This window comes from Aaosphaeria arxii (assembly GCF_010015735.1).
Source record: "Aaosphaeria arxii CBS 175.79 unplaced genomic scaffold BU24scaffold_18, whole genome shotgun sequence".
Taxonomy (NCBI): Eukaryota; Fungi; Ascomycota; class Dothideomycetes; order Pleosporales; genus Aaosphaeria; species Aaosphaeria arxii.
This window is the reverse complement of record NW_022983491.1, coordinates 173638-201089: the sequence shown is the minus strand read 5'-3', so window position 1 is coordinate 201089 and position 27452 is coordinate 173638. Positions and strand designations below refer to the sequence as shown.

At 49.7% G+C, this 27452-nt stretch overlaps 10 protein-coding genes across 10 annotated transcripts; 5 read left to right on the top strand and 5 right to left on the bottom strand.

The window, feature by feature from the left end:
* Positions 1 to 437: 437 nt before the first annotated feature.
* On the bottom strand, positions 438 to 1252 carry BU24DRAFT_468916 (uncharacterized protein; the record flags this gene model as incomplete). The annotated part of the gene is made up of 4 exons (XM_033532561.1): positions 438 to 550; positions 614 to 752; positions 825 to 996; positions 1053 to 1252. 4 exons carry the CDS (start codon positions 1250 to 1252, stop codon positions 438 to 440), a joined length of 624 nt encoding a protein of 207 aa, XP_033376836.1.
* A 4900-nt stretch (positions 1253 to 6152) lies between these two features.
* BU24DRAFT_497939 (uncharacterized protein) lies at positions 6153 to 7285 on the top strand (the record flags this gene model as incomplete). Its single annotated transcript, XM_033534312.1, has 3 exons — positions 6153 to 6407; positions 6508 to 6687; positions 6753 to 7285. 3 exons carry the CDS (start codon positions 6153 to 6155, stop codon positions 6825 to 6827), a joined length of 510 nt encoding a protein of 169 aa, XP_033376835.1. The 3' UTR covers positions 6828 to 7285.
* Positions 7286 to 8296: 1011 nt separating this feature from the next.
* BU24DRAFT_429330 (Ctr-domain-containing protein) lies at positions 8297 to 9567 on the top strand. Its single transcript, XM_033529710.1, has 3 exons — positions 8297 to 8417; positions 8477 to 8507; positions 8603 to 9567. The coding sequence occupies exons 1-3, from the start codon at positions 8307 to 8309 to the stop codon at positions 9091 to 9093; spliced, it is 633 nt and encodes a 210-aa protein (XP_033376834.1). The 5' UTR covers positions 8297 to 8306; the 3' UTR covers positions 9094 to 9567.
* On the top strand, positions 9037 to 9939 carry BU24DRAFT_97394 (uncharacterized protein). Its single transcript, XM_033534856.1, has 2 exons — positions 9037 to 9188; positions 9243 to 9939. The coding sequence occupies exons 1-2, from the start codon at positions 9161 to 9163 to the stop codon at positions 9746 to 9748; spliced, it is 534 nt and encodes a 177-aa protein (XP_033376833.1). The 5' UTR covers positions 9037 to 9160; the 3' UTR covers positions 9749 to 9939.
* Positions 9940 to 10904: 965 nt separating this feature from the next.
* BU24DRAFT_360200 (uncharacterized protein) lies at positions 10905 to 12806 on the bottom strand (the record flags this gene model as incomplete). The annotated part of the gene is made up of 1 exon (XM_033524092.1): positions 10905 to 12806. One exon carries the CDS (start codon positions 12804 to 12806, stop codon positions 10905 to 10907), a length of 1902 nt encoding a protein of 633 aa, XP_033376832.1.
* A 1577-nt stretch (positions 12807 to 14383) lies between these two features.
* Positions 14384 to 16124, bottom strand: BU24DRAFT_475464 (general substrate transporter; the record flags this gene model as incomplete). Its single annotated transcript, XM_033532904.1, has 3 exons — positions 14384 to 14566; positions 14619 to 15689; positions 15746 to 16124. The coding sequence occupies 3 exons, from the start codon at positions 16122 to 16124 to the stop codon at positions 14454 to 14456; spliced, it is 1563 nt and encodes a 520-aa protein (XP_033376831.1). The 3' UTR covers positions 14384 to 14453.
* A 512-nt stretch (positions 16125 to 16636) lies between these two features.
* BU24DRAFT_403110 (uncharacterized protein) lies at positions 16637 to 18405 on the top strand (the record flags this gene model as incomplete). Its single annotated transcript, XM_033525556.1, has 2 exons — positions 16637 to 18187; positions 18244 to 18405. 2 exons carry the CDS (start codon positions 16637 to 16639, stop codon positions 18403 to 18405), a joined length of 1713 nt encoding a protein of 570 aa, XP_033376830.1.
* Positions 18406 to 18483: 78 nt separating this feature from the next.
* On the bottom strand, positions 18484 to 21264 carry BU24DRAFT_475454 (glycoside hydrolase family 3 protein; the record flags this gene model as incomplete). The annotated part of the gene is made up of 6 exons (XM_033532903.1): positions 18484 to 19070; positions 19117 to 19225; positions 19274 to 19944; positions 19996 to 20968; positions 21018 to 21065; positions 21118 to 21264. The coding sequence occupies 6 exons, from the start codon at positions 21262 to 21264 to the stop codon at positions 18484 to 18486; spliced, it is 2535 nt and encodes an 844-aa protein (XP_033376829.1).
* Positions 21265 to 21920: 656 nt separating this feature from the next.
* Positions 21921 to 23716, top strand: BU24DRAFT_475451 (glycoside hydrolase family 43 protein; the record flags this gene model as incomplete). Its single annotated transcript, XM_033532902.1, has 1 exon — positions 21921 to 23716. Exon 1 carries the CDS (start codon positions 22082 to 22084, stop codon positions 23714 to 23716), a length of 1635 nt encoding a protein of 544 aa, XP_033376828.1. The 5' UTR covers positions 21921 to 22081.
* A 166-nt stretch (positions 23717 to 23882) lies between these two features.
* Positions 23883 to 25790, bottom strand: BU24DRAFT_475448 (WSC-domain-containing protein; the record flags this gene model as incomplete). The annotated part of the gene is made up of 3 exons (XM_033532901.1): positions 23883 to 24788; positions 24889 to 25336; positions 25435 to 25790. 3 exons carry the CDS (start codon positions 25788 to 25790, stop codon positions 24108 to 24110), a joined length of 1485 nt encoding a protein of 494 aa, XP_033376827.1. The 3' UTR covers positions 23883 to 24107.
* Positions 25791 to 27452: the final 1662 nt, after the last annotated feature.

Here is a 27452-nt window from a genome sequence, read left to right as displayed (position 1 = left end):
TGAAGATGAGTTATCAGCTGCATGTCAAATGTTATAGTATTAAATGATGTGCTTAAGAATGGAAAATTTCATGCATGTGTTAGGTTGGGTCCGCTTGAGATGAATGAGCTTCAAGGTCTTTTTCAACATCCTTAAAGTAATGCCTAAGGTCCTCCACTCCTAACAGTTCGAAGATCCCCCAGACGTTTAGCAGTCATACAATTGCTAGACAAAACAAACACTTACAGGCTCGTACTCATCACATCCACGCCCCGTCAATAAACAGCATCACCACGTAGCTAGACTCACAGTCACAGTCACACAGAAAGACACGAAATTTCAACTTCATAAGCGCATAATATTCGTAATAGTTTCTACCAACTCATGTGGAATTCCCCAACCCAGCGCTACTCCATCACGGCCACAGAAACCCACTCGCAGCAAAACGGACAGCTAGCCTAGCAAGTGTTCAACATAGTCGTCAGAGCGCTCTTCTCAGCAGACGTGATGGTCAGGCTGTATGTGCTCTTGACCTTGACCCACATCTTGGCGTAGGTGCAGTGGTAGCTTGCTGTTCTGTTGTTAGCACTCATTCGGAGTCTGGAAGATGTTGGAATGGATGAGGAGTACTCACTTAGGGAGGGCTTCCAAGCCTCGGGACCCTTGTCGCCCTTGGCCTGGTTCACGTTGTCGGTGACGGCGAGGAGCTGGGGGTTGGTGAGGTCGTTGGCGAAGGCCTGGCGACGGGCGGTCGTCCAGGAAGCGGCGCCACTCTGTGGTTCATGGTTAGTGTCTGTCGACTCTTGATAACGGATAGGTGCAGGGTGGAGAGATTAGGGACGAACCTTCCAGGCGTTGCTCAAGGGGACCATATGATCGATGTCGACGTCACTGGCGGCGGTCCAGGTGGCGCCGTCGTAGGGAGAAACCCATGTGCCAGAGGTGGCAGCACAGGATGAGTCTTGCACGACGTTGGTGCCGTCACGCTTGAGTACTACCTCGCGGGTGTTGCAGGCGCTACGATGATACTATGTCAGTATAAATCCAGGGTAGTACAGACATCGCCGACGTACCCGCTCTGTGTGATCCAGTGAGGGAACAAGTCACGGGAGTAGCCATCCTGAGGGCCCTGTGCTGCGACGGTCAAGCCGGCGAGCTGCGTCTTGGCTGTTGCGGTGGAGGGGATGTTTGGTGGTGCGCGGGGGGCGAGTACCGGTGCTGGGACGGCAGAGGTGAGGATTGCAGATGTGAGGGCGAGGAGAATGTACTTCATGCTGGGTAGGCTGTTCTGAAGTCTTAGGGCTGAGAATGAAGAGATATATATGCCAGGGAATGGAGATATAGCAATGAGCCCAAGTATGGATGGCCGGTAGGAACGAATGGATACCCAAGCGATGTACGGATGTCAGACTAAACAATGCGATGCCTACGATTCGATTGTTTCTTATGTGCAACTCCTCACCTTTTATATACTCACGATAGGTCATGGAGGCGCCGACCACGGAGACGCATATCTCTACTCGAGCATCACCATCCACGCTTACTCCGGAGCATTCACTCAAGACACTCGATACCTTTCCCTCCAATGATAAGGCCCACGCCCCTCGCAGCTGCAAACCACCGCAGCGGCACGCAAGTGGTGTTGTCCCACGTACCCAGGTCCAGTGAATTTAGACATATCACTTTCTACTCTCGAATGGGAAGGTCGGAGAAGGAGCCAAGGTCCGGCGGGCATGCAAATCACCACCACCCCAGGGAATTACTGACGAGCGGCGCATAGGAGCTGCCATTGCTGGAGCTCGGGGCCGCCCTACGTGCATAGCTTTCTGGCCCCGGGCCGCGAGTAGAGTGCGGGCGATGTATGCGAGTCGCGATGGAGATGAGGTTGGAGGTATGTTTCTCGCGAGGCATGCGAATCAGAGGGGGAGGGTATGAGATAGTGCATGACTGGCAGCGCGGGGACATGGGCCTTATTTCGGAGGTTTTATCTCGTTCACATGTGCTCTTATCGCATGCGATGATTGGGCGGAGTTTGTAAACACCCTGCAGATCCTAATCGTCGCTGGGGTTGAGTTTGGGGTCTTGGTCCTAGTCTTGGATGTTTTGGTGGTGAATTAGGGTGGCTTTGCGGATATTCCCGATTGCAGGGTGCGGAGGAGGCGCTGCAAACGGGTAACTCTGCGTGCACGTGGTCTATTTGATAAGTGTCGATAAAAGACACAATCATTATCCATGACAAGTGTCTCGACTAGATATTTAGTAATTCACAACTTCAGATTTTGATTAGAAATATCTCACGAACGATGCGTCTGAGCTGTCCGATTGAAGGTTGATTGATTTGTACTCACGTGAGATGGGCAATGGGAGGGAAGAGATGCAAGGATCTACAGGCCCCACTCTTCTTCGTATGAAGTCCGACGACATGACATTGTCCAATGCTCTTCGTATCAAATAACTCGACGTTTGTCATATTATCAAATTGTGAAGGAATGTCATCGACGTGAACAAGGCCAAAACCCTTCGTCACGACCAAGGAAAGAACACCAGAACAATTCGTGAACACGTTCATTACGCTCGACATCTCTAAATGGGCATTTCCATTTCAATTTCAAGCAAGTGGCCTACCACACCGACAGATATTGGTGATGTTTGTGAGCAATACAGCTGAATCGAATACTGAGGGGAAGTGCCTCAACCACTGGTACAGCATCTCGATGGGAGTACCAAGGCCCAGCCTGTGCCAACCCTCTAGCGCTGTGTTTGACGCATTTGCGCATAATGCCGAATCGAGTAGGTTTCGGAAGGCTTGGAACGACATGCCAGCGAGGCACAGGGCCTGCGACAGGAGCTTGTTGGCACTTACATACTTTTGTTGATGATTGAACTACATGGTGACAAGTGTGCCATGTCCGTCAGGATAGATCGTGATGTAGTTGTTATGTCTTTTGTATGTTGAATGCATTCTTGAGACGTCAGCCAAGGATGGATCTACTGTATGCAGTACGTGAGCAAGGCTACCCGTTAACAACAACTTTAGTCTTTGATGCGAGAAGATACATGGTTGAAATGGCCAGTAAGTAGCACCTGACTTGGTCTTGTAGTTCGTTTAGTTTTGATAGCTAATGTAATGAAGTCTGTCATCTTAAGTCCACATAAAAGAAGCAGTGAATTCCTGCATGCTACCTTGTAAGGCTCATACTCCTTCGATAAGCATCAAACAAAATACTTGAACTGTTCTGTCCCTCTATCAATCAGCTAAGTGTTTTCAATTTCTGCGAAAGGATACATCATTCTTTGCGGCAATTGTCCAGCCAGAGAAACATCCAAAACGTCTAACCTATCCAATACAAAATATGTACATATTGACCGAGCTATCCAGAAGAACATATACCAGCAGAACTAAGACAATAACAAACAAAAAAAACAAGCCGTTCAAACTAGCAAAGACAAAAAGTCTGCTTACGCAATTTTCAGCACCCTCGCCTTCACCTCCACTCAAATCTCCATCCATCCCAATCGGGAACCCAAAGCAAAAAAATGCAAACCAAACCTCAAAAAAGATTTCCCTCCTCCTATCCCTTGTCCATCCCATCTTCCATCCCATCTTTTTTAAAAAATGGCAAAAAACAGAACGCCCGCTTAATGCAGATCTCTCACCGCAAGCTTGACTAACTGAAAACCCCACGTCATGGAAATAACATTCCGGCGGGAGTTTTTTGCCGGTCTCGTTCGACCGATTGTTGTGCCCTGTCTGGTAGGTCTGTGGCTTCTTACGTACTCGAACCCCTGCTCCGTGGGACTCATGTAGAGGGTTGATCCGAGACAATCCATCCACTTCATCTATACCAGACTGATGGAGGGATTGAAAGTTTTGTGCTTTATATAGGTGGTTAAAAGATTTGAGAGGGTGATTTTTAATAGGAGGAGGGGAGGAAAGTGGAGTGGGAAGAGGCTGTTGGGGTGGCGGTAGTGGAGGTGAGGCTGGCTTTGCTTGGGAGATAAGGTGAAGGTGAGTGAGTGACGACATGAGGGAATCTGTCTCTATGGTGATCTTCGATGCTTTCTCATATCACTTGGTGCTATTTGAGACACTGAGATATGCCATTTACTCTATATAACGTCTCGCTCTGCATCGCCGGATCATAATTCGACTTGAGTAGGCCAACATATATTTCGAGTGAGAATGTTACCATCTACGAATGCACGCTGGCATTTGACTCGCAGACACTGCCTTGACGACAAACAAAATGCATCTAAGTATTTAGTGGTCCTTCTAAATACCGTCGTATATGAAGTTTGATGGTACCGTCATGCACTGTTTTGTCTGCACCTCGCATCGCCAACACAAACACCACACATGTAACCACGCCCACCATACTGAGAATACATCACCACCACCCCAAATACCTATTACACCCTCCCAAGAAAGGTTTCCTCGCATCGAACAAACCTTCCATACCCTTTCTCGACCCGAACTGTGTCCATTGCACACGTTTTTGACGCCATTCACCACGCGTCTCTTCGCCGGGAGCCACCCACCCACCCCACGACATGAAGTTTCAGATGGAGAAATCACCTCACCAAATGCATCCGATCTAACTCGGCATCAAATACTATTTCTCAACGCGTTCATGATACCTCCCATTCCCTTCTCTCCACTTCAAACCTGTCGGTACGTACCATATGATCGCGTAAGTGGGTGCTGTATAGCCGCTGAAGGTACGTCCTGCAGCACGTACCAACGTCCTTAGTAGCCAGCTCGAGACGACATACGAGGAAACATAGCAATGGCAACATAACGAGCCGAGCCTCTTCATATACACACACACGTCAACGGCACGGCAAAGCCTACTATATCAAAGCATCAACTACCACGCACTACCAACAAAGGCCATCCCGAGATTCGCAGTGAGAAGGAGCTTCACGAGCCAGCAACAATCACAGATACCAATCATGCACAACGATCGCAATGTCCAATGCACTGCCGTATACATCACCGTCCATAGCGGCGGCGGCGGACCACTACACACCACCGCATCGTATCCACCCACAGAACTGCAGAATCACCAAGAGTTATAACGTCAACATGCAATCACAGAATAACGTAGGATACCATACCAGTACAACGGAATCATTATCACACCGCGGCGTCACACACATGAAACCCACCGCCCATTGCCGTCGAACGCGTAGTCTTGAAATCACAATGAAGGAAACTCACAGATATCATGTCCACGGTTTGATCGCCCATCCAATCGTCGCCAGGCCAGATAGTAAGAATCCTAGTTGAGAAACGATATCGTATACTCGTCGAGGAGAGAGAGGAGTGCGGAAGAGATGTATATGTCCGGTGTATTGGAGACGGCAGATCACGACTACAGGTAGACACCAGAGAGAAGGCGCGAGATGATGTCGCGGGGGCGTGGTATGCTGGGGGAGCCAGCCAAGTAGGTTCTGCGTTTACGGGGAGAATAGTCTGGAAGATATCATGGATTTTTAGCTGCGATGCTATGTGCTCTCATGTGATTTATTCTACACAGACTATTTTTAGGCGGTCGTCATATAACAATGCCAGTCGGAGGAGGAAGAAAGCTACGACGTTCCCCCGACGTTCACAGGATATAACTCGGCCCTATCCATCTTGATCTTATCACCATAGAGATTGCACCAAGGTCTCTCCATCAAACCCATCATGCCAGTGCAAGTGCCGTACGGCTTGGTATCTCCTCCCCCTCCCTCCAGACAAACCGCGATATGAATTGCACAGACTTGGCTCGTGGCATCCAAGACCCAGCCCGCCGCAATCTAACTCCCCTTCGCTTCAAGGAAAGGGGAGTATGGAGATTAAGTAGATATTGAAGCGACGGGTAGGGATTGTGATTGGCTGAGCTTGCTTGACGAAAAAATAAATCAATTGCCTAGGTGGGAATAAATGAGAGTTCGAATATACTAATTACCCGGTGCGCGTGTGAAAAAGTCATTTAACACCCCTTCGTAGATAATCTACGAGAGTGTGGATTAGTACCGGGGAAGGGTCTGCGGATGTGGGTTTGTGGGGTATAAGGTGCGGTGGGTCTGACGGTTGTTTCGTTTCGTCATTTCACTCCGGGGATTTCAAACATTCTGTATTTCCATATACATCACGTCACTTGAAGAAGTAATAGAAAGGAAACATGCGCCCTCTACCCCTACTCCTCGCGCTCGTCTCAGCGCCCATGGTAGGCCTCGCCGCGCCAACCGAGTACAACGATAGAGACATCGAGAAGCGGGAGAACCTCTGCCACCTCAAGGAGCCGCCGGAGATTTGCAAGCCGGATCCGACGGTGACGGTGGAGGAGACGGCGCGTCGCGCGTATGCGTTTTACCGCGCGTTCGTGGTGGACGGCGATCCGAGGAAGATGTTCTCGCTCATCGACTCCGTGTATAAGGTTCGTGGACAGACCTTCCCTTCCTGCTTACCTCACATCTCCACGAGAAGTTGAACGTTGGAGGATGTAAGTGAATGAGTGGATGATTGACGTGCTGTAGCAAAACTCCCCCGGTTACGCGAGCGGGCCGAACGCCATCTGGCCGCTGTTCTGCAACGGTAGGAAGATTGGCAGCGAGGCGAGCACGGCGTGGTGCTTCGATGCCAGCACAAACATGTCGTACGCGCGATACTCGGTGACGGACAGGTGGCGCTGGGTTGATGGCTGTGTTCATGAGCATGTAGGTGCCCGTCCGGTGTGGATGTTTGCCATCGTGAAGGGATTGTTTGCTGATTTGTGTTGCAGTGGGATCGAAATGAGAAGATTCCGTCGCAGGATAAATGCGCCAAGTTGCCGCCTGCTAACGGAACGACGTTCTGATGATTCTATGTACCCCGTACGGATGCGCATGCCCACTGAGAGGGAAGCTCTCTAGGTGTTGGTGTACAGATTGGTAAAAGGAGCAGGCTGTATCAATGGATAAGTTCTCGGGTTTCGACATAAGTGGGACGCTTGGAATATACGGAATACTCTTCATCTTTGCACAGAGAATCTAAATATACCTGAAGAAGTGCCGGTCAACTCGCTAACTGTGTGACAGCCAAGTATGTTGCGTGTATGTGTGACCAAACGAGACATGATCAGGTGTTACAGTGACGCATCGAAACATCTCGGTTACCGTGACATTTATGGGAAGACGAAGGAGAAACAGAACACAAAAGATGGGTCCCAACAGCACAGATGGTGATATCTTCATGTCAATGTCTGCTATTAGTTACTGGTAAAAGTGAATGGAATGGGATTGTGTTGGTGATGCCAAGAGATATAAATGAGCTCAAACTCCCTCGTGGGCTGCCGCCGCTAGTCCCCATTAGGAGTCAGCAGGACGATCCCAACGAGAACATCTCACCTCACCTCACCTTTTGCCTCAGCTTGTCGTTTGCCTTATCCGCAAATTTCTTACCCGGCTTCGCTTTGCCTTGGACAACGAGCTGCCCGTGCTGTGCCTTGAAGTGCAGTTTTGTGCATTGAAGTGCATTGTTTGCCTACCCGGGTTGTTGGAGGAATCGATAAAATCCTACATGGTATGGGCTTGGTGGAACCGTGGAGCGGGTCGAGGTGTCGTGTCATGAGGATACGGGTGCAAAAGGTGGCGTTGAATTGGCTGGAGCACGAGGATTATCTGCATCAGATACCACAACACTACATGATGCTACATGATGCTACATGATGCTACATGATACAGTCGACCGCTGGACCATGCAGTGTAATGGAATAATGGAATAGAACCCGTACCAGGCCAGTAGTTGGTAGGGAAGCAATAGTCATTCCGTTAGGTATAGCCTATAGGTACCTAGACAGGTACGAGGAAACTACTACTCGAACTGTACATGTAAGATCCCATTTGGTCCCTTTCCTTCTTCTTTGCGGCATAGTGCACGTCCTCCAACCATGGTCTTGAGCAGATTTGCGCTGCATTACTTCTTCCCATACAACGCCCCATGGTTCCATTCTTCTTTTAACAACTTTATTCCCATCCCCAAGGTCTGACTTTAAGAATTTTCTATTGAGAGAATTCGTTGAGTTCACAAGCCACCTAATTCGTTTCCTGTTTCGTTTCCTCCATCCCATCACAGCCATAACAAAGAAACTTGCTCACCTAACAACATCATATATATTGGCCTTGATCCCCACTCCTCCCACTCGTTTGCAATTCAATCTTGTTTCTCCAGCATTGCTCTCTCCTGAGATCTTTCAGCGTGCAGATACAAGCTTCCTTTACCTCACCACCGTTGCCGTTGCAACATCATCACCACCACAATGTCGCACGATCATATGTCCATGTCCATGTCGATGGACATGGCCTCAACAGCCACGGCTGCCATGACTGCCTCAACATCCACCAGCACAGCCGACCCAATGGCCGGAATGGGACATGGCATGGGCGGCCCCAATGCCTGCCAGATTTCCGTATGTCAACAACTGCCAGCACCTAAAAGCAGGCAAACAAGACCACTAACTATTCAAAGATGTTGTGGAACTGGAACGTCAAGAATGCCTGTATGTCTTCAATGGATTCCCTACATTTTGCCAATTACACAATTGTCATAGAACAGACGACACCCACGCCCCCAACTCTCACTGACTCCCGCCAGGCTTCATCTCCAAATCATGGCGCATCACCAGCAACGGCATGTTTGCGGGCTCCTGCATTGGCGTGATCCTGCTCGTCATCTCCCTCGAACTCCTGCGCCGCGCCGGCAAAGAATACGACCGCTACATCCTCGCGCAATACGCGCGCTCCGCCGTGGCCCTACCCTCCACCGCCTCCTCCACCCACGACAACACCACCGCCGCCGCTAAATCCGCATCCACGACTTCCTCCCCCGCATGCGTCCCAGCAGTGTCGTCGCAGACATTCCGCCCCAACGTCCTCCAGCAGGCTGTCCGTGCTCTGCTCCACATGCTGCAGTTCGCCGTCGCCTACTTCATCATGCTGCTCGCCATGTACTACAACGGATACATCCTCATCTGCATCTTCATCGGCGCGTACATCGGGTACTTCATCTTCGGGTGGGAGAGCTTCAAGGTCGGTGGCGGGGCGAGGGATCGTCTGGAGGAGAATGCCACTGTGTGCTGTGGATGAAGATGAAGATGGACTGTCTTCGGGAGAAGACTACAACGGCGGGATATGCGTGAATGGTGGATGCTGAATGCTGCATGTATTCGTATACCATACCCGTAAGTAGCTACAACGTTACTTGAGAAATTTCTACTCTCATTATTCAATCAAAGTTAAACAAAATACATTAAACATTCACATCACTTGTCACACGAAGGTTTTCATCACATCACAGTTCACTCATCTATCTACCCATTCATATCAGCAGGTGAAAAATTTCGATTCAATGTCATTCTCAACCCTAACGCCCTATCCAACTCATCTCATCTTGGAGCTAATAAGCAGTCTTTCCGTGGTTCAATCTTCCCGTCCCAGGTTCGCCCAAATCAAGTCATCATCTTCGTTCATCGTTCGTGCCATACCCCCCAACCCTCATCTCCCCCTCCACACAAAAGGAACCAAGGGAGTAGTGGTGTCGATGTCGTTCATTTATTTATGCTACACGCACCCACATCATCAGCCTCTTTCCCATCTCATCAGGAGTATCAAAGGGATATACGTACAGGGCAGCTATCGCAAGAGCAGCCAGAGCCGCAGTTGCATGTTCCAGACGATGCGCAGCCGCAGTTACCCATTTTTTCGTTTTGTGATAAAGGTTTTCTTGGTAGGTAAATGGTAATTCAAGTTGATGGATTCGAGATCGAGATGGATATTTGTTTGAAGATGTAGATGTAGATGATGATGATGGAAGAAGTAATGCCAGATGTCGAGAGACGAGACAGGTCGTTATATATCCGGCCATGCGCCTTTTGTGCGGACTATCATCTCACGGACTAACGCACCTCTCCCCTTCCTATTGGTTCGCTCGCTTCACTGGTGGCGAGTAGGGTTTCCGGAAGGGGTTAGCGGGGTTCGCACTTATGCCTCAAGTGCTACTGGTGACCTGCGTCAGGGCCAATTGGGAGAAAGCGAATGTTTTACGCCCGAGAAAGGATTAGGAATAGCGGTGATCGGGCGAATTGGAGGGGAGAGAGATGAGCGGTTAGTGCGTGGCCAATTGTTATGCTACATATGACGATGGCCAAGGGGGGAAATGGGGGGGAGGGAGGCTAGGTGACTTTGCAGGTTTACGTACGAGGTACGAGTTACGTTTTGTGGCAGTTACTGGGAGCGGACAGGGCTTAAGGTATCGTGTACGGAATCGAAGATGAACTGCCTGCGCAGTTTGTGCGGTTTGAGGCATGAGTGATTTTTGCGGGACGATGATTGTCTGTGAGCATGGGATGCGATGATGACACTCGTAGGACATTCATCACGTTGATTTGTAACTTGCTAGCTTATCCGTACCTTGTAACTCTATCTAAGACATGATGCTGATTGTTTTCATAGCGTTACACTTCGCAGCCTCTCACGCCTGTGGCTTGCCTCGTGACGGATTGTCATCACAAGAGGTTTGGACCGCTTGATTTAAGGAGATATTGTAATATAGAGACGTTATTATCGAGTCACGTGATAGCTAGGTTCAATGCAATTAATTGTTCCGCATAGGCGGGTAACTATAAAGTGATCAGTAGTTAGATAAGTTCTTTAGAGGGCTAATGGGACATAGGGTAGAGAAGACTATGTTTCCGAAATGAAACAAAAGTCATACTACAGGCAGAGTACGATTGAGACTGTTTCGTATTGCAAGTATGAATTCGATCCAAGTCAACCCTATTATAGATAGAAGAAATTCAATTGGTAGCGATGTTGCAGATGGCATTTCAATCAGTTCTGGTCAATATTGTAGATAGAATCGAATTAATCGAAGTGATTATGTAGATGGTAATTAAGTTCTAAGTACCATTCGCCGGTTGCGTATACTTCTTCCCGCCAACAGTAGTACTCAGAGTACCATTGGCATTGAAAATATTTACCAACACGTCAATCGCAAGGTGGAAGCCATCGGGCCCCGTCTTCTTCGAGCCATTCCACGGCCCTTTCTGCACAAGATCGGAGTACCAGTCTACCTGAGAGACGGTCGGCTGTGGAGATGTCGTACTCACGTCTTCCCATCCATTGAGTACATTAACACCATCGTCCGAGAAGTCCTTGTACGTGACTCGCACGCGCTGCAACGAACCCGTCGCGTCATTGTTCGTCAACGTCACCTTTGCGCTTCCCCGACATCCACCCTTGAGCGTGTAGTTCCCCGGCGCTGGCTGCTTCCTAGACGGATTGGGAGAACCGGGTACGTATGGAGTTCCCCAAGCGACCTTATCCGAGGCGATAGGCGCAGTCTTGGGAACTTTGGGGGAGCGACTCGCAAGCTTGGCAATCATGATGCGCGCATCGCGTCCACCCTGAGCAGTAGATTTGTAACAAGGGAGAGGATTCGCCCCGCCGCATGCTGGGGAAACCGTGAAAGCCTGCCAGTAGACGATTTCCGTGCCGTCGGGCGACCATCGCGGATCTGCCATGCCGTTCCACTCAGGGTCGTTGATGGCGCCGCTTCCCGGGATTCCAGAACCTGCGGCGTTGAGCTTCTGTCCGAAGTAGTCTCCTCTGTCGCCGTGACGGTCGATGAGCCACGGCTGGAAGAATCGCCTGTAGCCGTTGTTGCGCGTCGACGAGGTGGCGCTGGTGGAGACGAGATCGGTCACGGGTGGGATGCCGCGGAGGCCACTGAGCCACATTTGACGGTCGGTTCCTCGGGTGTCCATGACGACCATCCAGTCGTCGTGGGCTGATATGTCGATGGGATCAACGTACTCTGGATGCTGTGTGAGACGGCGAACGGCGCCGGTGGTTAGGTCCGCGGCGAAAACGTCGATGTTGGAAGACTCGGCGGGATATCCTACGTAGGTTATCTCGCGTCCATCGCCATTGAAACCGCGTAGTTCGCCAACAGTTATGGCGCTCTTGTTTATGAGAAGCTGGGATTTATCGCGAGGATCGACATAAACAGGCATTTGGTCCTCGCGGAAGAGGAGTTGCGTGTTTAATACATCGTAACGAGGAGCCCGAGGTTCAGGGCCACTAAGAGGAGCAGGGTTGAATTTCAGTCTCCCAAAGTACGCGTACTGATCGAACTTCCCCGAAGTCACGGCAGGTACGCTGAATCCGAGATGGATGTTGTCCGGGTGGATGCGTAGCTCGCGGATCTGGGCACCTGGGCCCGAGTCGTCGGCTTTGTTGCTCTGGCGAATGGCATACACATGTGTTTTATCTGGAGTGCAGGCATCGCTGGCCAGGTCCTCCGCACACTCGATGATGTTCGTGCCAGCTAGAATACGCTTGCCATCGTGGAATGCTTGCGGATAATCGTTGGTGGGCGTTCGTCCTGCGGAGTTCGCAGGGGGGATTCCGCAAGTAATGCATTTCCAGTTGTCGCCGTTGGAGAATTTCTCCCCCTTGACCGTCTTGATGATGATGATCTGCTCGCCATTATAGATGCTGGCTGGATCTGGAGCCGCCGGGGCACCCGCAAATGTCACTTTCGCGATCACATGTCGCCCGTCTGGCAGAAACCCGCCCGCCTGGAAGATTTCTTGAAGTTTGGCAGGTAGGCATCCTGTTCCCCGCGGGTTCAATGCGGGAGTACAGGTTCCATTCCCAGCCACTACAGGTGGCAATGCGATTTCACGAACGTCGATGCGCTCAGGCGCGGGTGGGGGAGGAGCAGATGGAGCATTGTTGACTCCACATCCTTTGGTTGGAGCACCATAGGCATTCAAAGCCGTGTAAGCAAGTACCATGGAGAGTGCGAGTGGGGACTTCATTGTTCGCAACGATGATCAAGAGAGTGGTCCCTGGTGATCATCAGAGAACCTGAGCCGGGGACCAATTTATATTTCAAATGTCCTGGCAGTTGTCACACGTTGCTCTTCTCTAGCATATAGACGCTGACCCAGATCTGGCTTGCTCATTGTTGATCTACCGAGGCCAAAGAGCATTCGTGTGGAGTCAATAAACCTGGCCGATGCAGAACGATGCCTGCTTCCGTGACAATTATCCTTGCTGCAGTGCACCTTGTTAAGCGGGATAGGGCCTGTGCAATTTACTATCTCCTGAGCCTTGTTAGGACACTAAAGACGCCGACGAGGAAGTAGAGATGGCACGGCAGAATGCATGCATCTGGTCAAGGGTTCCGAAGCGCTACAATTGATCTTGCTATTCCAGTACCCCAGAGATTGATGAAGAAGAAGAAGATCAAATAGTTCGCAGGAACGATATCTGGTTGTCTGATCTTCAATCTGAACAGTGAGTGCTGTTGCTCACCCATCCATAAGATCACACAATAGCACTGTGAGATTACCTTACGTTGCTGAGCAAGAGCGAAGCATCAAAGTTGACGTCGCTCAATTAGGAACAACCAAATAGGTCCTAGTGTTCCTATGTATCTACCTATGTGTTTGCACGGGGTTGACTGTGGGGAAATCGAGGAGTTGTCCTTGGGCATAAAGTTAAGCAAATGTCCCGCCCTATTCGGCCTTAGCTTGCTCCGACAGATCGGATGTCAGTCTACTATGCAGTATTGTCTCGTGACTTTCTTGTTCATTCCCCGGAAATGGGCTAACATTAGATTTACCCCATAATGTTCATGTGCGGGGAAATCGGGACCGCCGTACCTCGTATAGCGAATACGGCTACGCGGCAGCGTTACTTGAGAAAAAGGAACTTCGAGAACACGACTCGGCCTTTGAATTATCGTGCTTTCGGACTACTAAGCGCGCCACCAATGGATCTTATTGTTTAGTAGTTCTGTAAAACAGCAGTCGGCATTTGAAAGGATCATGATGCCCCGGTAACAGTACTCAGTAGTTTCTCCGTGGACTTTGTTCGGTGAAATGTCAAAATTCGATCCAGATTCAGCCATCGCCGGTTTTAGATTCTCATACCTGATATCTACCTACGGTAGAAACCTCGATAGAAGATGGAATTTAGGCATCCTGAACGGTTGAATTCTCACTCGCGAACGACTAACATGAGGTTTCCCGTTCGGATTTCATGGCACATCATAATATCAACGTTCGAGTCTGGCCTGTGGCGTGGGCTCGAACTTTTTCAGCCCTGTTTAGAAAACGAAGGTATAAAATCGTTGCACATGTAATTAGAACCCAACGGTCATTGTGTTTGTGGATATAGTCACGGTTGTATATAGACTTTGAAGTAGGACAGAAAATTTTGTTGGTGCCATGTTTCATAAACAAAGTGCAAATGTAAGATTGACGAGAATAATGATTAATCGATGATTATGAACATAATGTTTAAAATTTCCAATGCTGGCCTATGTCATGGCCAAGCAGTAATTGGTAATGACCGTGAATGGTCCTCTCCAAGTAGCCTCCTTCGTGTACTGATGATATTGTCCTTTGCGCAAGACGTGATGGGGCATAGTTGGATTACACTTTATCATCATTTTGTTTTCCCAGGACTTCGATGTGAACGTCATCCTCAAGATGCCTCTTTTCCAACCCTCCGCTGATCGCATCTTTCTCCTCTTGAGGCTCGAACACTGCGATACAAAGTTAGCCAATTGCTGAGTCAATGAGTATTTGGAAACTTACGGAAAGCCAACTCTTCCAGCGATCGATTGTGGGTTTCTGGAAAAAGGAAATAGATGAAGCAGATCTCAAATGCGAGCCAAACAATATAAACGATGAGGTAGCGCCAGGTGATATCCTTGAGCGCGATCGGATTGACGAAGGTGGAGAAGAAGCCAGCGCCCTTTCCAAACAGCTGGAACCAGGAAATGCCCTTGGTGCGTACGAAATAGGGGAAAATTTCGACCAGGTAGACGTAAGTCAAGGCGTTGTAACCAATGGAATACGCTAGTTGGTAGAGGAAGATGAACGCAATCACCGTGATTCCTGCGGCGTATGATCCGGTAATCATCTGACGCGCCTGAGCGATAGTCCATCCTGTGTAGACACAGAGCAAGCATGATGCGCAGAGCAAATACATCCTGCGACGCGGGAAGCGACTGACAAACAGGGCCAGACAGAAGGCCACAACCAGATTCCAGCCCTGCAGACCGACGTTGATCTGATTCTGCACAAAGGGATTGGTAAAGCCGATCTGCTTCAAGATGACGACCAGGTATGCCGAGATAAGAGTGTTGCCGGAAAATTGAGTAAACAGACCGAGGAATGCACCGATGAGACTGCGGCGGCGCATACCAGGAGATTGGAACAACTCAGCCCAGCCCCGCTTTCGACTTTCATTCTCAACTTCCAAAGCCTTCTTGATCTGAGCGAACTCAATCTCCGCAATTGCGAACTCCTCCCCAGCCTCATCATGGTACTTCTTCAATATGGCCAGAGCCTCCTCCCCACGGTCCTTGGACAACAGCCAGCGTGGAGATTCGGGTATGAAGAATATAAAAGTGACTTGCAATACCGACGGCGCCATCTGTAAGATTGAAGGAAGTTTCCAGCTCCAGTCACTCTTAATCTTGAGTGTCTGAAGGGTGATGCCTGCTGCGAGTAGGGCACCAACAAAGTAGAAAGCGTTGAATAGAGATCCGAGTCTGGCCCGCTCTTTTGGATGAGCAAGTTCCCCGATCAATGACGACCCGGAAACAACACAGTAAGGAAAGCCGTGGCCGAGGAAAATGCGGGCAAAGATCCACATCGTAACTATAGAGTACGTTAGCACAATTGCACCAATAGTCCGCCTGGCAACAGAACGAGACACTTACTGTTCACCGAAAAGCACTGCAGGACTGCACCAGCCATCATAACCAGAGATCCAAACATGATGGCCCATCGGCGGCCGACATGGTCGGACAAGATCGCTACGAAGGGAAGTGCGGTGATGGCACCTAGGCTGTAGGATGCGGATAACATGCCAAGAATCGCGCCGTCGGGGTGGTTGAACGCCTTTTGCCAGTATTTGAGGGACTGGAGTCCATTCATCATGGAGCTGTCAAAGCCTCCAGTGGCCTCAATGGCTAGACAGCAAGGCACAAGGAAAATATACAAGAATCGCAGGTTCGGCTTCTTGTACCATGGTGTCTTGTCATTGGCAATGATGCTGGCGATGACTGGGTCGGAAGACTCTGCAGACACCATCCTGGACGACTATAGACCGTAGATAAGTTCGAATTCTTAAGACTTTGCGAATCGATACAAATTGCAAGATGCGGATGGAGCAATGGTGGGAGGATGGACTGAAGATATATTCAATGCATCGCGTACTGCCGAGATGGGAGGCCAGATGCATTCTCAGCCCACCGAATGAAGGAAATCAGGAGTATCAGAAGGCAAAGCGTCCTCGAATCTGGGGCTTCTCCAGATTCTCTCCTGATTCCCCGCTGGATGGTGGTCGGGCCAATGAACCGACCAAAAACCTCGAAGTCAAGTAATACCTAAATTAGCTCCCGGAAGGAAGACGAAGGCGGACCCCTCTCGCTAACCAAACTGGGAGTATGAAAACCCCACGGGGAAATGTTCATCTCCGGCATTGCAGGGCTTGGCAGATGCCTTATATGAGGACGGGATCCAATTTCCCCGTGGGCAACGATACCAACACCACACTATGAGACCTCTCCCCAAGTTTTCCCTCCCTACGACAAATCAGCATCATGCAAGCCTCGAGATCCTCAGTGCGTCGCGCATGCGATGCTTGCAAGCGACGCAAGGTCAAATGTGACACAGAACATCCTTGTGCCAATTGCCGCATTGCACGCCTGGACTGTACCTACACAGTCGCGCAGAGAAAGAGAGGGCCCAGGACAATTCTAAGCGCCAGTAGTCCATCTTGTGGCTCATCATTGAATTTGCCTATCAGCATTCCCGGGCCGTCGAGGTCAGCCAGTGTAGCGTCGCCTGAGTCTCGATCTCCAGACACTCCCAGCGTAGCATATGCGAGCCCACTACAAGACTCTACTCCGCGGCGCTCAGTGGCAGAATTCAACACCGTAATAGACTCGACGCCCTCGCCAAGTGTATCGCAGTCGATTCAGAGCGAGCTTCTTTGCTCGCTCCAGTCCGCCATTCCCGTTCCATCGAATCCCCTGCTAGTCACCAACCACTGTATCGACTTGTTCATGCAATACGTATTCCCAACTGCGCCATGGGTTCACGAGCCGACCCTGCGTGGTCATGCTCAACTCTTCTTTGCAGACTCCTGCACAACGACGTTCCCGACCGCTACGAACAGATACGAACTTATCACTCTGCTCCGAGGCTTTACACTCATCACTGCGCTCTGTGCGTCAGTCGTAGCTATGATGCCTGACATGGTCAACCCACCTGGGCAGACTCTAGCAAAGCATTTTCTGCATGCATCCATGGAAACACTGAAATCGTTCGAAATCAATGACCTTGAGCACCCAAGCGCCGCCTCAATGACGATAAGACTCTTCCATTCCTCGGCACTCCAACATATCACGGGCAAGAGTGGTGCCGCGTGGCACCTGCAGAGTCAAGCTGCACTCATTGCAAACACGCTTCGACTTCATAGCGAACACACGGTAGCGCAAGTGAATGACCCCATAGAGAGCCTACTTCTACGGCATCATTTCTGGGCTATTTATGCTTCAGATCAGGTTGCTGCTGCCTTCCAAAATCGTGCATTCATCTTAGATGACAGTCTCTTTCAAGAGAACGTAACCCTGCAGTCGATTGAAAAACCAGGCATAGCACTCTTGGACTCTGAACGACCCCAGTACGATGAGCAATTTGTGTGGCGGCTCTTGAAAGGATTTTATTTATTCCGCTCAGTTTCTTGCCAATCCGCTAAAATCGTGCTACGCATGCGCAGGCATGGACCCTCTGTATCGGAAACAGACGCGCGGATATTGACACAGGAATATCTCGGATACATCGCTCTCATTGACAGTATGCCTGAATGGCTACAGATTCCGAATTTGGTAGACTCTTATACCGACGATGAAACGGAGAGGATTTACAAACGTTCCTTTTGGGTCCAAAGATGCACGATACTTACGGTATACCATTCTATGAGACTAGTCATTTTACGACAATGCATACAAAGTAGAATGTTTGAAAGTTTTGGTTTAAGTGATGATCCTCATGGACTGGCGCTGAAAAGCATCGAAATTTTCTCCGATGTTCTTCAGGCTTTGCAAGATATACCGATAATTTACCTTCGAGTGAAAGGTGAACCGACTGTTAGTATTTGCACCTTTTGCCTTGCCTTATTTCGTATCATTAACCATGCGTGTAGGTCGAACGAATCCGTCAGATAGGGAGCATACTCTTAGAAGTCATCCATACTATTGGCGATGAAACCATGAAAGACCGTGCACAAACCTATTGTAGACGGCTCTTGGACCTTCTAGCTGCACTCAATTCTAAAACATCGGATAATTTCATGGCTGAAACATGACCAAATCTTACAATTCATGTTACGTATATATGTATCACAACATCTTTGACAATACCAAGACGATCCGATCTCTGATAACTACAAGCCTGACCACCAAAGGGTTTTTGATAGAGCAAATTCCTGGCGCAATACCTCCTCTTGGGGATCAGAGCTCCGTGCGATAATTATCGCATATTTGCCTTCTTCTGCCTTCCATTGCGATCTCTCTTCCGACCAGAAGGAGACGGCATACTTGTCCAAGTCAAACTCTACCGTCGCTGTTGCACCCACGCTGATACTGGGCTTTTTAAAGGCTTTTAGCTCGCGGTTGGGTCGTTGAATCGAGCTAGTGAGGGGGCTAATGTACACCTGCACAACCTCAGACCCGTCATACGGGCCTGAGTTGCTCACATCCACAGATATCTTAAATACGCTTTCCGGTTCGAAGGATGTAGGAGCGACCAGATTCGAATACTCAAAGCGAGAAAACGAGAGACCATGTCCAAACCAAAATAATGGGGCATGCTCCAGCTTCTCCTGGTACCGATGGCCGATGAAAACCCCCTCTCCGTATACAATCGTGCGGTCGGCCTTGCCAAAGGTCAAGAACGCGGGGGTTTCGCGAAGAACTCGTGGAAATGTAATAGACAGTCTTGCTGAAGGATTGACAGAACCAAACAGGATATCTAGCAATGTTAGCGACGTATTACTAGGGCATCTCTATGCACTTACCAACTAAACCGTGTCCTGTCTCTTGCCCGCCAAACCACGCGTGCAAAAGGGTAGCTGCTTTATTAACCCATGGCATCTCAATAGGAAGACCCGACTGGGTAACAATAATCTAACAACATCAGTGAGAAGGGAAATGAAATAAGTTTGCATTACGTACCGCATTGGGATTGGCGCTCAAGACGGCCTCGATCAACTCATCTGTACGCTTGGGAAGTCGCAGAGTCTTGCGGTCAGACCCTTCATACTCGTAATCCATGGACAGCCCTGTCATGACGATAGGGCAGTCGACGTTCTTGGCAATTTCGGCCGCTCGACGAATTTCAGCGTCTTCGTCAAATACCTCGAAACCGCCGAGACGTGCAGTCAGCGTGGCTGCGGTTCCGACAGCATGACCAAGACTGGTGTTGGTCAAAATGAGTTCAAGCTGGATGGGCTCGCCGGCCTTTACATCCATCTCAGCAAATCGCTGCATGGACACTCGGTTGAAAATTGGCGTCTCATCTGTCTTTGGGGGATGACTTGTCCACAGATCAATCGATTCGGTCCCGTTGATGTAAAGTTTTCCTTGTCCAGCTACCGCCAGGCCAAAGCGGAAACGACAGGAAGTAGTGGGAGTATGCTTCGTCCTGGCACGGAGAAAGAACTGCGTTGGAAGCGATCCTTGTAAACTCTCAGGAACGTCGATAAGGTTGTGTTTGGTAACGACCGTCATCAATGGAGTAGCTTCAGAGTTGTCAGTGGGATTTTCCCCGAATATCTCTACGAGCCAGCCAGGATCCGAGGAATTGGGCAAGGTGAGATTCTTGAGGAACGGACTATTCCTGAAAGCTGCGATTTAACGTTAGGTAGGTACTTCGGTAGCAACTTTTCCACACTCACAGTATGCACCTATAGTATAGGTTATATTTTCTCTTCCAACCACCTCAGCCATGGCATCATAGGGTGTGACTACGTAGTACGGCTCGACCTCAGCGCTCCCCCCTCCACCTAGGGATGGATTTACCCAATGGTGTCCGATTAGGCCGTATGACTTCTTGCCCTCGAGCTTCAAGGGAAGTATGTTCTTCTCATTTTTCAAGAGCACGATTCCATCTGCAGCCAGACGTCGTATCAATGCGCGGTTCTCAGGTGTATTCGCTGCACCAGGATTGCTCGGAGGAATAGGCTCGCTTGGTTGCACTTTCTTAAGCAAGTTCAGGTGATTACGAACCGATCGATCTATGGTCAACTCGGAGACTTTGCGACTTGCAACTGCCCAGCCCAATGCCCTACCTCTAAACACAGAGGGGCCAGGCATCTCTAGATCAAGTCCAGCATTGATGGCTTGGGATGTACTGTACGTACCCCACCAGTCGCTCATAACAAGACCGTCGAACTGCCACTCTTCGCGAAGTATCTCCTTCAATAGAATCGGGTCCTCACTAGCATGGACGTTGTTAATCTTCTGATAAGCGGTCATGATTGCCCATGGCCTAGAGAGCTTCAAAGCAATCTGGAAAGGGGCAAGATGCAGTTCTCGCAGTGTGCGTTGAGACATCCATTCATTGTCCTCTATGCCCTTAGGGGACTGATCATGAGCTGCATAGTGCTTGATGCAAGCCGCGACGCGACGGTCCTGGAGACCTCTTATGTACGAAGCAGCCATGGTTCCACTGAGCACAGGATCTTCGCCAAACGCTTCGAAACCACGACCCAAGAGTGGCGACCTCTGCAAGCAGACTGTGGGTGCGAGTAAGACATGAATGCCTTTGTTGCGAGCCTCGTCGCCTAACAGATTGCCCACTTTCTCCATGAGCTCTGGGTCAAACGTCGCACCCATGGAGCTGGCGCTTGGGAGAAGGTGACTGGGGTACTACTGATTATGAGCATTTTGGGGAGCATAATTTTGAGTAAATCCTTACGGACTCGAAGGACCTCGTCCCACGGATTCCATGGGGACCATCTGCAGTCTGTCACAATTAGCATTCAGGTGCCACGAGAGGACTGTGTGAGTCTGGGTACCTTGAGGGCCGGTATACCAAGCCGGGCAATATCACTGACTGAGAACGTATCTTTTCCGGCAAGGAGTTGAATCTTTTCATTGAGGGTCAACTGAGATATTATCTCGTCGACATCAATAGTCGAATCAAAGACAGAGTTTTGCGCCATGTTTCGTTGCACGTAAGTATTTTCCTGGTACTGCAGCACGATACATTATTTTTATGTTTGCCAAAGCTGTAATTTATACAGTGGCTGACTCCAGGCGCAAATTAAAGAAATCGAGAAGTAGGCACGGGCTTAGGGCAATGATTTCTCCACGGGGCCCCAACTCGGCATCTACATGCAAAATTACCATTAATCGACTGATGCATATCGATTTGAGTTCCAAAAAATGGAGATCCAGAGGGACGGATTATTACTTGCGAAAACACTAAGTACATGCCCTCGATATTACCGCAGAGCATTAGCAACCTAGTGTTTAGGCGCCAATATGCTGAACACCATCGGCCTAGAGCCCGCGTTAAAGCCAGCGCATGGCCGCGAGCAGGGATATCGCCTAACGTGGTTCCGACGCAACTCCACGGGGAAATTGGCACGGTCAATCGAAAAGTGCCGCTTGCTCGCACTAGGGAGCTGCCTACCAAACTGGTAGGTGGTGCAGCGAGCGATGCCAATACGAAAGCCACTCCATATTGGGAAATCAAGCACCGGATGTTTGGAGTACCCTAGCTTCATGAATCTGTTCGAGATTGCTCACTGTCTTGTCAATGACTCCGAAAACAGTGCTAGTCATTGAACGATGCAAAATTTCGAATGGGTAACACGGCAGAAACACATCGAACGAAGATGTTTCAAGGTACATATGGCGTGATTATGCTTTGGCTTTCCTTGGTGCTTCAAAGGAACGAAGACCGGACCAGATAAAGCGCAGAACGAGCAAATCTTCCTGCCAAACACCTTCATCGCACACAGCTTTCCTTTCGACATGCCTCTTGTACGAAAACCTATACTTCCTGGCTTCAATGCCGATCCCTCCATTGTGCGCGTTGGCAAGGATTACTATATCGCGACTTCAACTTTTGAATGGTACCCTGGAGTCCAAATACATCACTCGACTGATTTGGCAAACTGGACGTTGATTACACGTCCACTGAGCCGCGCAAGCCAGCTGGACATGCGCGGCCATCCGGATTCCTGCGGTGTATGGGCACCTTGCCTTACGCACGACGGATCGCGCTTCTGGCTCGTGTATACCGATGTCAAACGAAAGGATGGATCGTTCAAAGACACCATCAATTATATCGTACATGCAGAGGAGATATTAGGGCCGTGGTCAGATCCCATCTTCGCGAATGCCTCAGGATTTGATCCAAGTCTGTTTCATGATGACGATGGCAAGAAGTGGTTTGTGAACATGATCCAGGATCATAGAAAGAGACCGAGGATGTTTGCTGGCATCCGGTTGCAAAAGTTTGACCCTGTGCAGGGGAGATTAGTGGGACCGACGACGACGATCTTCCATGGCACGAAGCTAGATAAATGCGAGGCACCGCATTTATACAAAAGGGGCGGATGGTATTATTTACTCACTGCTGAAGGCGGAACCGAGTATGGCCACGCTTGCACGCTGGCAAGGTCAAGAAGCATACATGGCCCATACGAACTGCACCCGCAAGCATACATCCTCACGTCAAAAGACGCTCGGTTTGCGGAGCTGCAAAAAGCAGGGCATGGAGACATCGTGGAAACACCAGATGGGAGAACCTACATTGTGCACTTGTGTGGAAGACCTGAGAGTCAGGCGCGGCCACGGTGTATGCTGGGCAGGGAAACTGCAATCCAAGAAGCATACTGGAAGGACGACTGGTTATACGTCAAGGATGGTCCTGCGCCATCGTTGTTTGTGGATGTTCCAGGGACAAGGGACGACACACACTATTGGGCAGAACAGAGGTATGTCTTTGATTCTACCAAAGGACTTCATGAGGATTTCCAATGGCTTCGAACGCCAGACACAGATCGGATATTCAACATCAAAGGTGGCAAACTTCAACTGATCGGGCGGGAATCAGTTGGATCTTGGTATGAGCAGGCTCTTGTTGCGCGACGACAGACTCACTTCTCCTACGACGCTGAAACTGTGGTCGATTTTTCACCATCTGATGAACGACAATTCGCCGGGCTTATAGCATACTACAATAGGTTCGCCTTTTTCTATCTGACAGTCACGGCTCACTCGGATGGACAGCGTGAGTTGTTAATTCTGAGCTCGGAGTCATCCTATCCTCACGGGCGACTTGATGAACCACTTCTTCCACCAGTCCGAATACCGGCTCAAGGAAAAATGAAATTATCCCTCACTATCCGCGGCAAACAATTGCAATTCTACTACGCACTTGAGGGAAACGTGGAGCTCCAGAAAATAGGTCCAGTGTTCGACGCCTCAGTCATGTCTGACGAGTGTGGTGGTTGTCAGGCTCCGGGAGGATTCACGGGCGCCTTCGTGGGCCTTGCGGCATCCGATTTGAATGGAACTGCATTGACGGCGAACTTCGATTACTTTACCTATCGACCTGTATTAGATAAAGCGGACCGATACATTACCTTTCCGATAGATTAACTCATGTAGTATACCTCATAGAGCAACGGAGGCTGGTGCACGACGCCCACCGTTGTAGGAATGTGAATACATACTACTTGGGAGTATGTCAAAGGCATGGGGTAAGAGCAGTTACGTGATGGAATATATTCACCGCACTTGCTCCGCATACAGGTACCAGACTAACAGATGGATAGTTGGCATCTTCAGGTGACAAATGAAGCTCCAGTTGCAGAAAAATACATCGTTGGAAATAAAGAGTAGGTCATACTATTGTACAATAATCTTACCTCATTGGAGTCTCATAACCATAAAAACAATGACCCCAAGATCGACAATCGAAATGGCACCTTGAGAGTGCCAGAGGAACCCAAGAAAATCCACCATAGATCTAGTGCCCATAATTCGTAAATCATCGGAGTTCAGAGCCTCTGTCGGCGTTGGAGAGCTCCAATACAGCCAACCTCTGGCTTTCCCGCCTCGCCAGGTTGCTGCAAGTCGCCCCTTTGCAAGCCTGATACAGACTGATCGCTGCCGCGCCTCCACAGACCTGCTGATTGTTTCCCGAACATTTCATCAGGCAGTTTCCCAACCTCCCTTGGACCGGTGCTCGATCGGCAGCAAGACTGGCCCCGCAGTAGCATTCACCCGCGTACTCGAGCCCAGCGTACTGAGCACCCTTACTCTTACAAAAGTCGATACACTTCTCGACCATCATACTGCTACTGGACGTCTGCGCCTGGGACAAAGTGCGTTTTCCAGCATTGTCCGTCCCACAGCCGATGTACCGATATCCCTTACTCTTCGTGACATCAACGTAGCCCAGACTCTTCGGACTAGCCTTCAGTGACAGCTTCGGCGCCGCACAGTTCGCCTTGGACTGAGCTGGAGCCGGACCATACGTAACAGAGTTACATCCCGGTAACGCAGACAGCACGCCGGTGACCTGCTCGTCGATCATAGACGGCAGCTTGCATGACTGCGCCTCGCCCTGCGACCTAAACTCTCCAAAGACCTCCTTCTCGCAGTTCGCCACACCATCTTTGCATCTGTCGAGTGCTTTCTGGAGACTGTTTGCCTCCCAACCATTGGCCTGTTGCATGTGTAAGTCCGCGTAAGTGAAGTGAGCAAGATACGCGGGGACCCCAAGAAACACGACACCGTCGTAAAGAAAGGAAAAGGAAAGCACTTACGAAATCGCCGTGGAATCCATAACCCGTAGCATCGCCATTTGCAAACACGAACGGCTGTTGCTTGTCCCCACCATACCACATCCCCTTGAACGCTTTAGTGTCATAGTACACCTCGTAAAACAGCGTAGCCAGATGAATAGGGTGGCTCGACGGACACCTCCCACCGTCGTAGTTGCCATCCCTCGGGTACGCAACGTGCGACTTGTGGTTCGCGGAGTCCAGGTTCTTGCCGTCCCAGCACGAGGGGAAGGTCACCTGCGCGCGGATGGTGTCGCACTTTGTGCGCGGGAGACCTTTGCTGTCAGGGCCGTCGACACCCACGCATTTGTGCGTGACAGCTCGGCCTGCGAAGTCGTCGGTCTCGACTCGCTTGGAGGCGTCGCCTGCGACCATGCGGAAACCTGGGGGGAAGGCCCGAAGTTTGTCGTTGTCTGGCCCGCCACGAGTCCTGAAGAAACGTTAGCATGTTGAGTTAGGTATACACTTCCCCGAAGTCGAAGCAGATGCTTTCCACAAGCCATCCGGTCAGTCAAATATTGGACTCACAGATAATAAATCGCCATGCCACCCAGATTTCCGCCTGCATTGTCCCCAATGATCGGCACGTCAATGAAGCTTCCATTCTGCGCCTTGAAGTACAGCTTCGGCGTCCAGTATACGCTCATGTCCTGCTTGATATTGCATGTTGAGCAGCTCGACGCCCGCAGCTTCGCATAGTCGGTCGTGAAGTTGAACCCATTGGCACCGGAAATGGCGTGCACGTGGTCTGCGGCGACGCCTGGTGAGATGATCGGGTCAGCGCGCTGGTCGAAGAGTCGGGAGTAGCATTGGACTACGAATGTTGCGCTTGTAGGGTTGAGGAGGGTGAAGAGGAGGAAGGGGAGGGAGATGTTAAATTTCATTGTCACGAAAGATAGTTGGATGGAATGTAATGAATGAATGTATAGTGAATTCGAATCTCAAAGGATTGACTGAATGGTGAATTGCAAAGGAACGGCAGCACAAAGTATCAAACCCGCGCAAAGAAAAGAACGAACGGCTCTCCAAGCCTTCGGAGGTCCAAAAAGTTTGAAGCGAAAGAAACGACGAACGATCGAAGACGATGCTTCATCAATGGTAGCGTGTCGATGAACCGACATATATCATCATCGACTATCATTATCTTATCGCTACCCCTGCGTGCAAAACTGTTTCTACCCACTGTGCCTCTCCAAATTAAACAGAGACGCCCCTACGAATAAGCAACCGCCGCAAACAGCAGGGACCAACCGTTTGAACTCGTCTCTCCCTTACCCCTGCAGCGAGCATCGAGCAAGTGTGTGTTAGGGGCAGGGGTGGGAAGATCTAAGAAAAGACCCGGTGTCAGTCCTCGAATTCCTGCGTCTGTCAAATGAGACAACTTGCTTTTAATATCCGTTATCTACCCTTCGCTCACCGCATGACAATATCCTCAACGTCTATTTTGGAAGATACTAATATCTGCATTCGATAACAAGAAGGAAAACGATGCTCGACAGGTGCAGACGCAAGTTGTAGATTACATTGGAACTGGAGTTGATTAGCCGAAGCGAAATAATATCAAGTACTTGTACATACATGCAATATAATCCGAAACGCACCCTTAGCGCCTGTCGATAACGCTAGCTTCTGTTCGTCTGCCTGTTTCGTTTCGTTTCGTTGGAATCCTGGATATGGAAGACAGCGCGTCGCCTGTGGACTAAGTTGGGTTAAGCGCGCACCTGCAGAGGGCTTACATATCCAACAGCGACAACTACACCGACCGTACGCTGCGAGGCGTGGTGGAAACAAATTAAAGAACGGGAATTAAGGTTTACATGTGTAGAGCTATGGGACGATAAGGGCGGAGACATGCGGTGAGATGCTAGATTTGGACTGATAAAAATGCTTGTTGGGTATTTTGTGATTGGAGGGGTAATGCTCGATTTGAGGGACGAATTTCAGTGGGTTTTATTGTGAGATTTTGTGCAGATTATATCGTAGCTGGATACTGCTAGTAAAGTTGCAGTTGCCTGTCAATGCATGTCAGAACATGTATGAACCATCGGTGATCCCATAAGACTACGCCTGCAGCAAGTCTGACCGCCGAACGTGGTTGACGGTCCTATCTTCTTGCGCTTTTGGAACACATAACTATATGGTCTATACATCTACCGTTCGTCAAATTATTGATGAGTTTATCGACAGTTTGACACCTGAAATTGAGAAATTTCTTTTTGAATTGCATGGCTTGTAACTATTTTCTTTCTTTCCGTGTCTATATCATCATAGCAATGTGTAGTAGTAGACATATTGATAAAGCGCCACGACAGTCTGTAAACTGCTCCATCTTTGGTCGACGACAGAGCTTCCCCGCCCTCATTGACCTGCCATATCATGCTTGTTGCGCATGGAAGATGGACACCTCTATAGTACGGTATATCATATACACGACTCAAAATTGGTTGATGAGTACGGGGCGAGGGTACAGTAACAGATGGTCATTTTCAATTCTCCTCATCAGATTAGCATGTTATGCACGAATTTCCTCAGGTTCCTGATGAATC

Excerpts from the sequence above, each read along its gene's own strand:
- BU24DRAFT_429330 (XM_033529710.1), top strand. The coding sequence starts at position 8,307 with ATGGCCTCAACAGCCACGGCTGCCATGACTGCCTCAACATCCACCAGC. Across the intron at positions 8,418-8,476 it reads CCAATGCCTGCCAGATTTCC|ATGTTGTGGAACTGGAACGT; the intron begins GTATGTCAACAA and ends AACTATTCAAAG. Across the intron at positions 8,508-8,602 it reads CTGGAACGTCAAGAATGCCT|GCTTCATCTCCAAATCATGG; the intron begins GTATGTCTTCAA and ends GACTCCCGCCAG.
- BU24DRAFT_97394 (XM_033534856.1), top strand. The coding sequence starts at position 9,161 with ATGCTGCATGTATTCGTATACCATACCC. Across the intron at positions 9,189-9,242 it reads TGTATTCGTATACCATACCC|TTAAACAAAATACATTAAAC; the intron begins GTAAGTAGCTAC and ends ATTCAATCAAAG.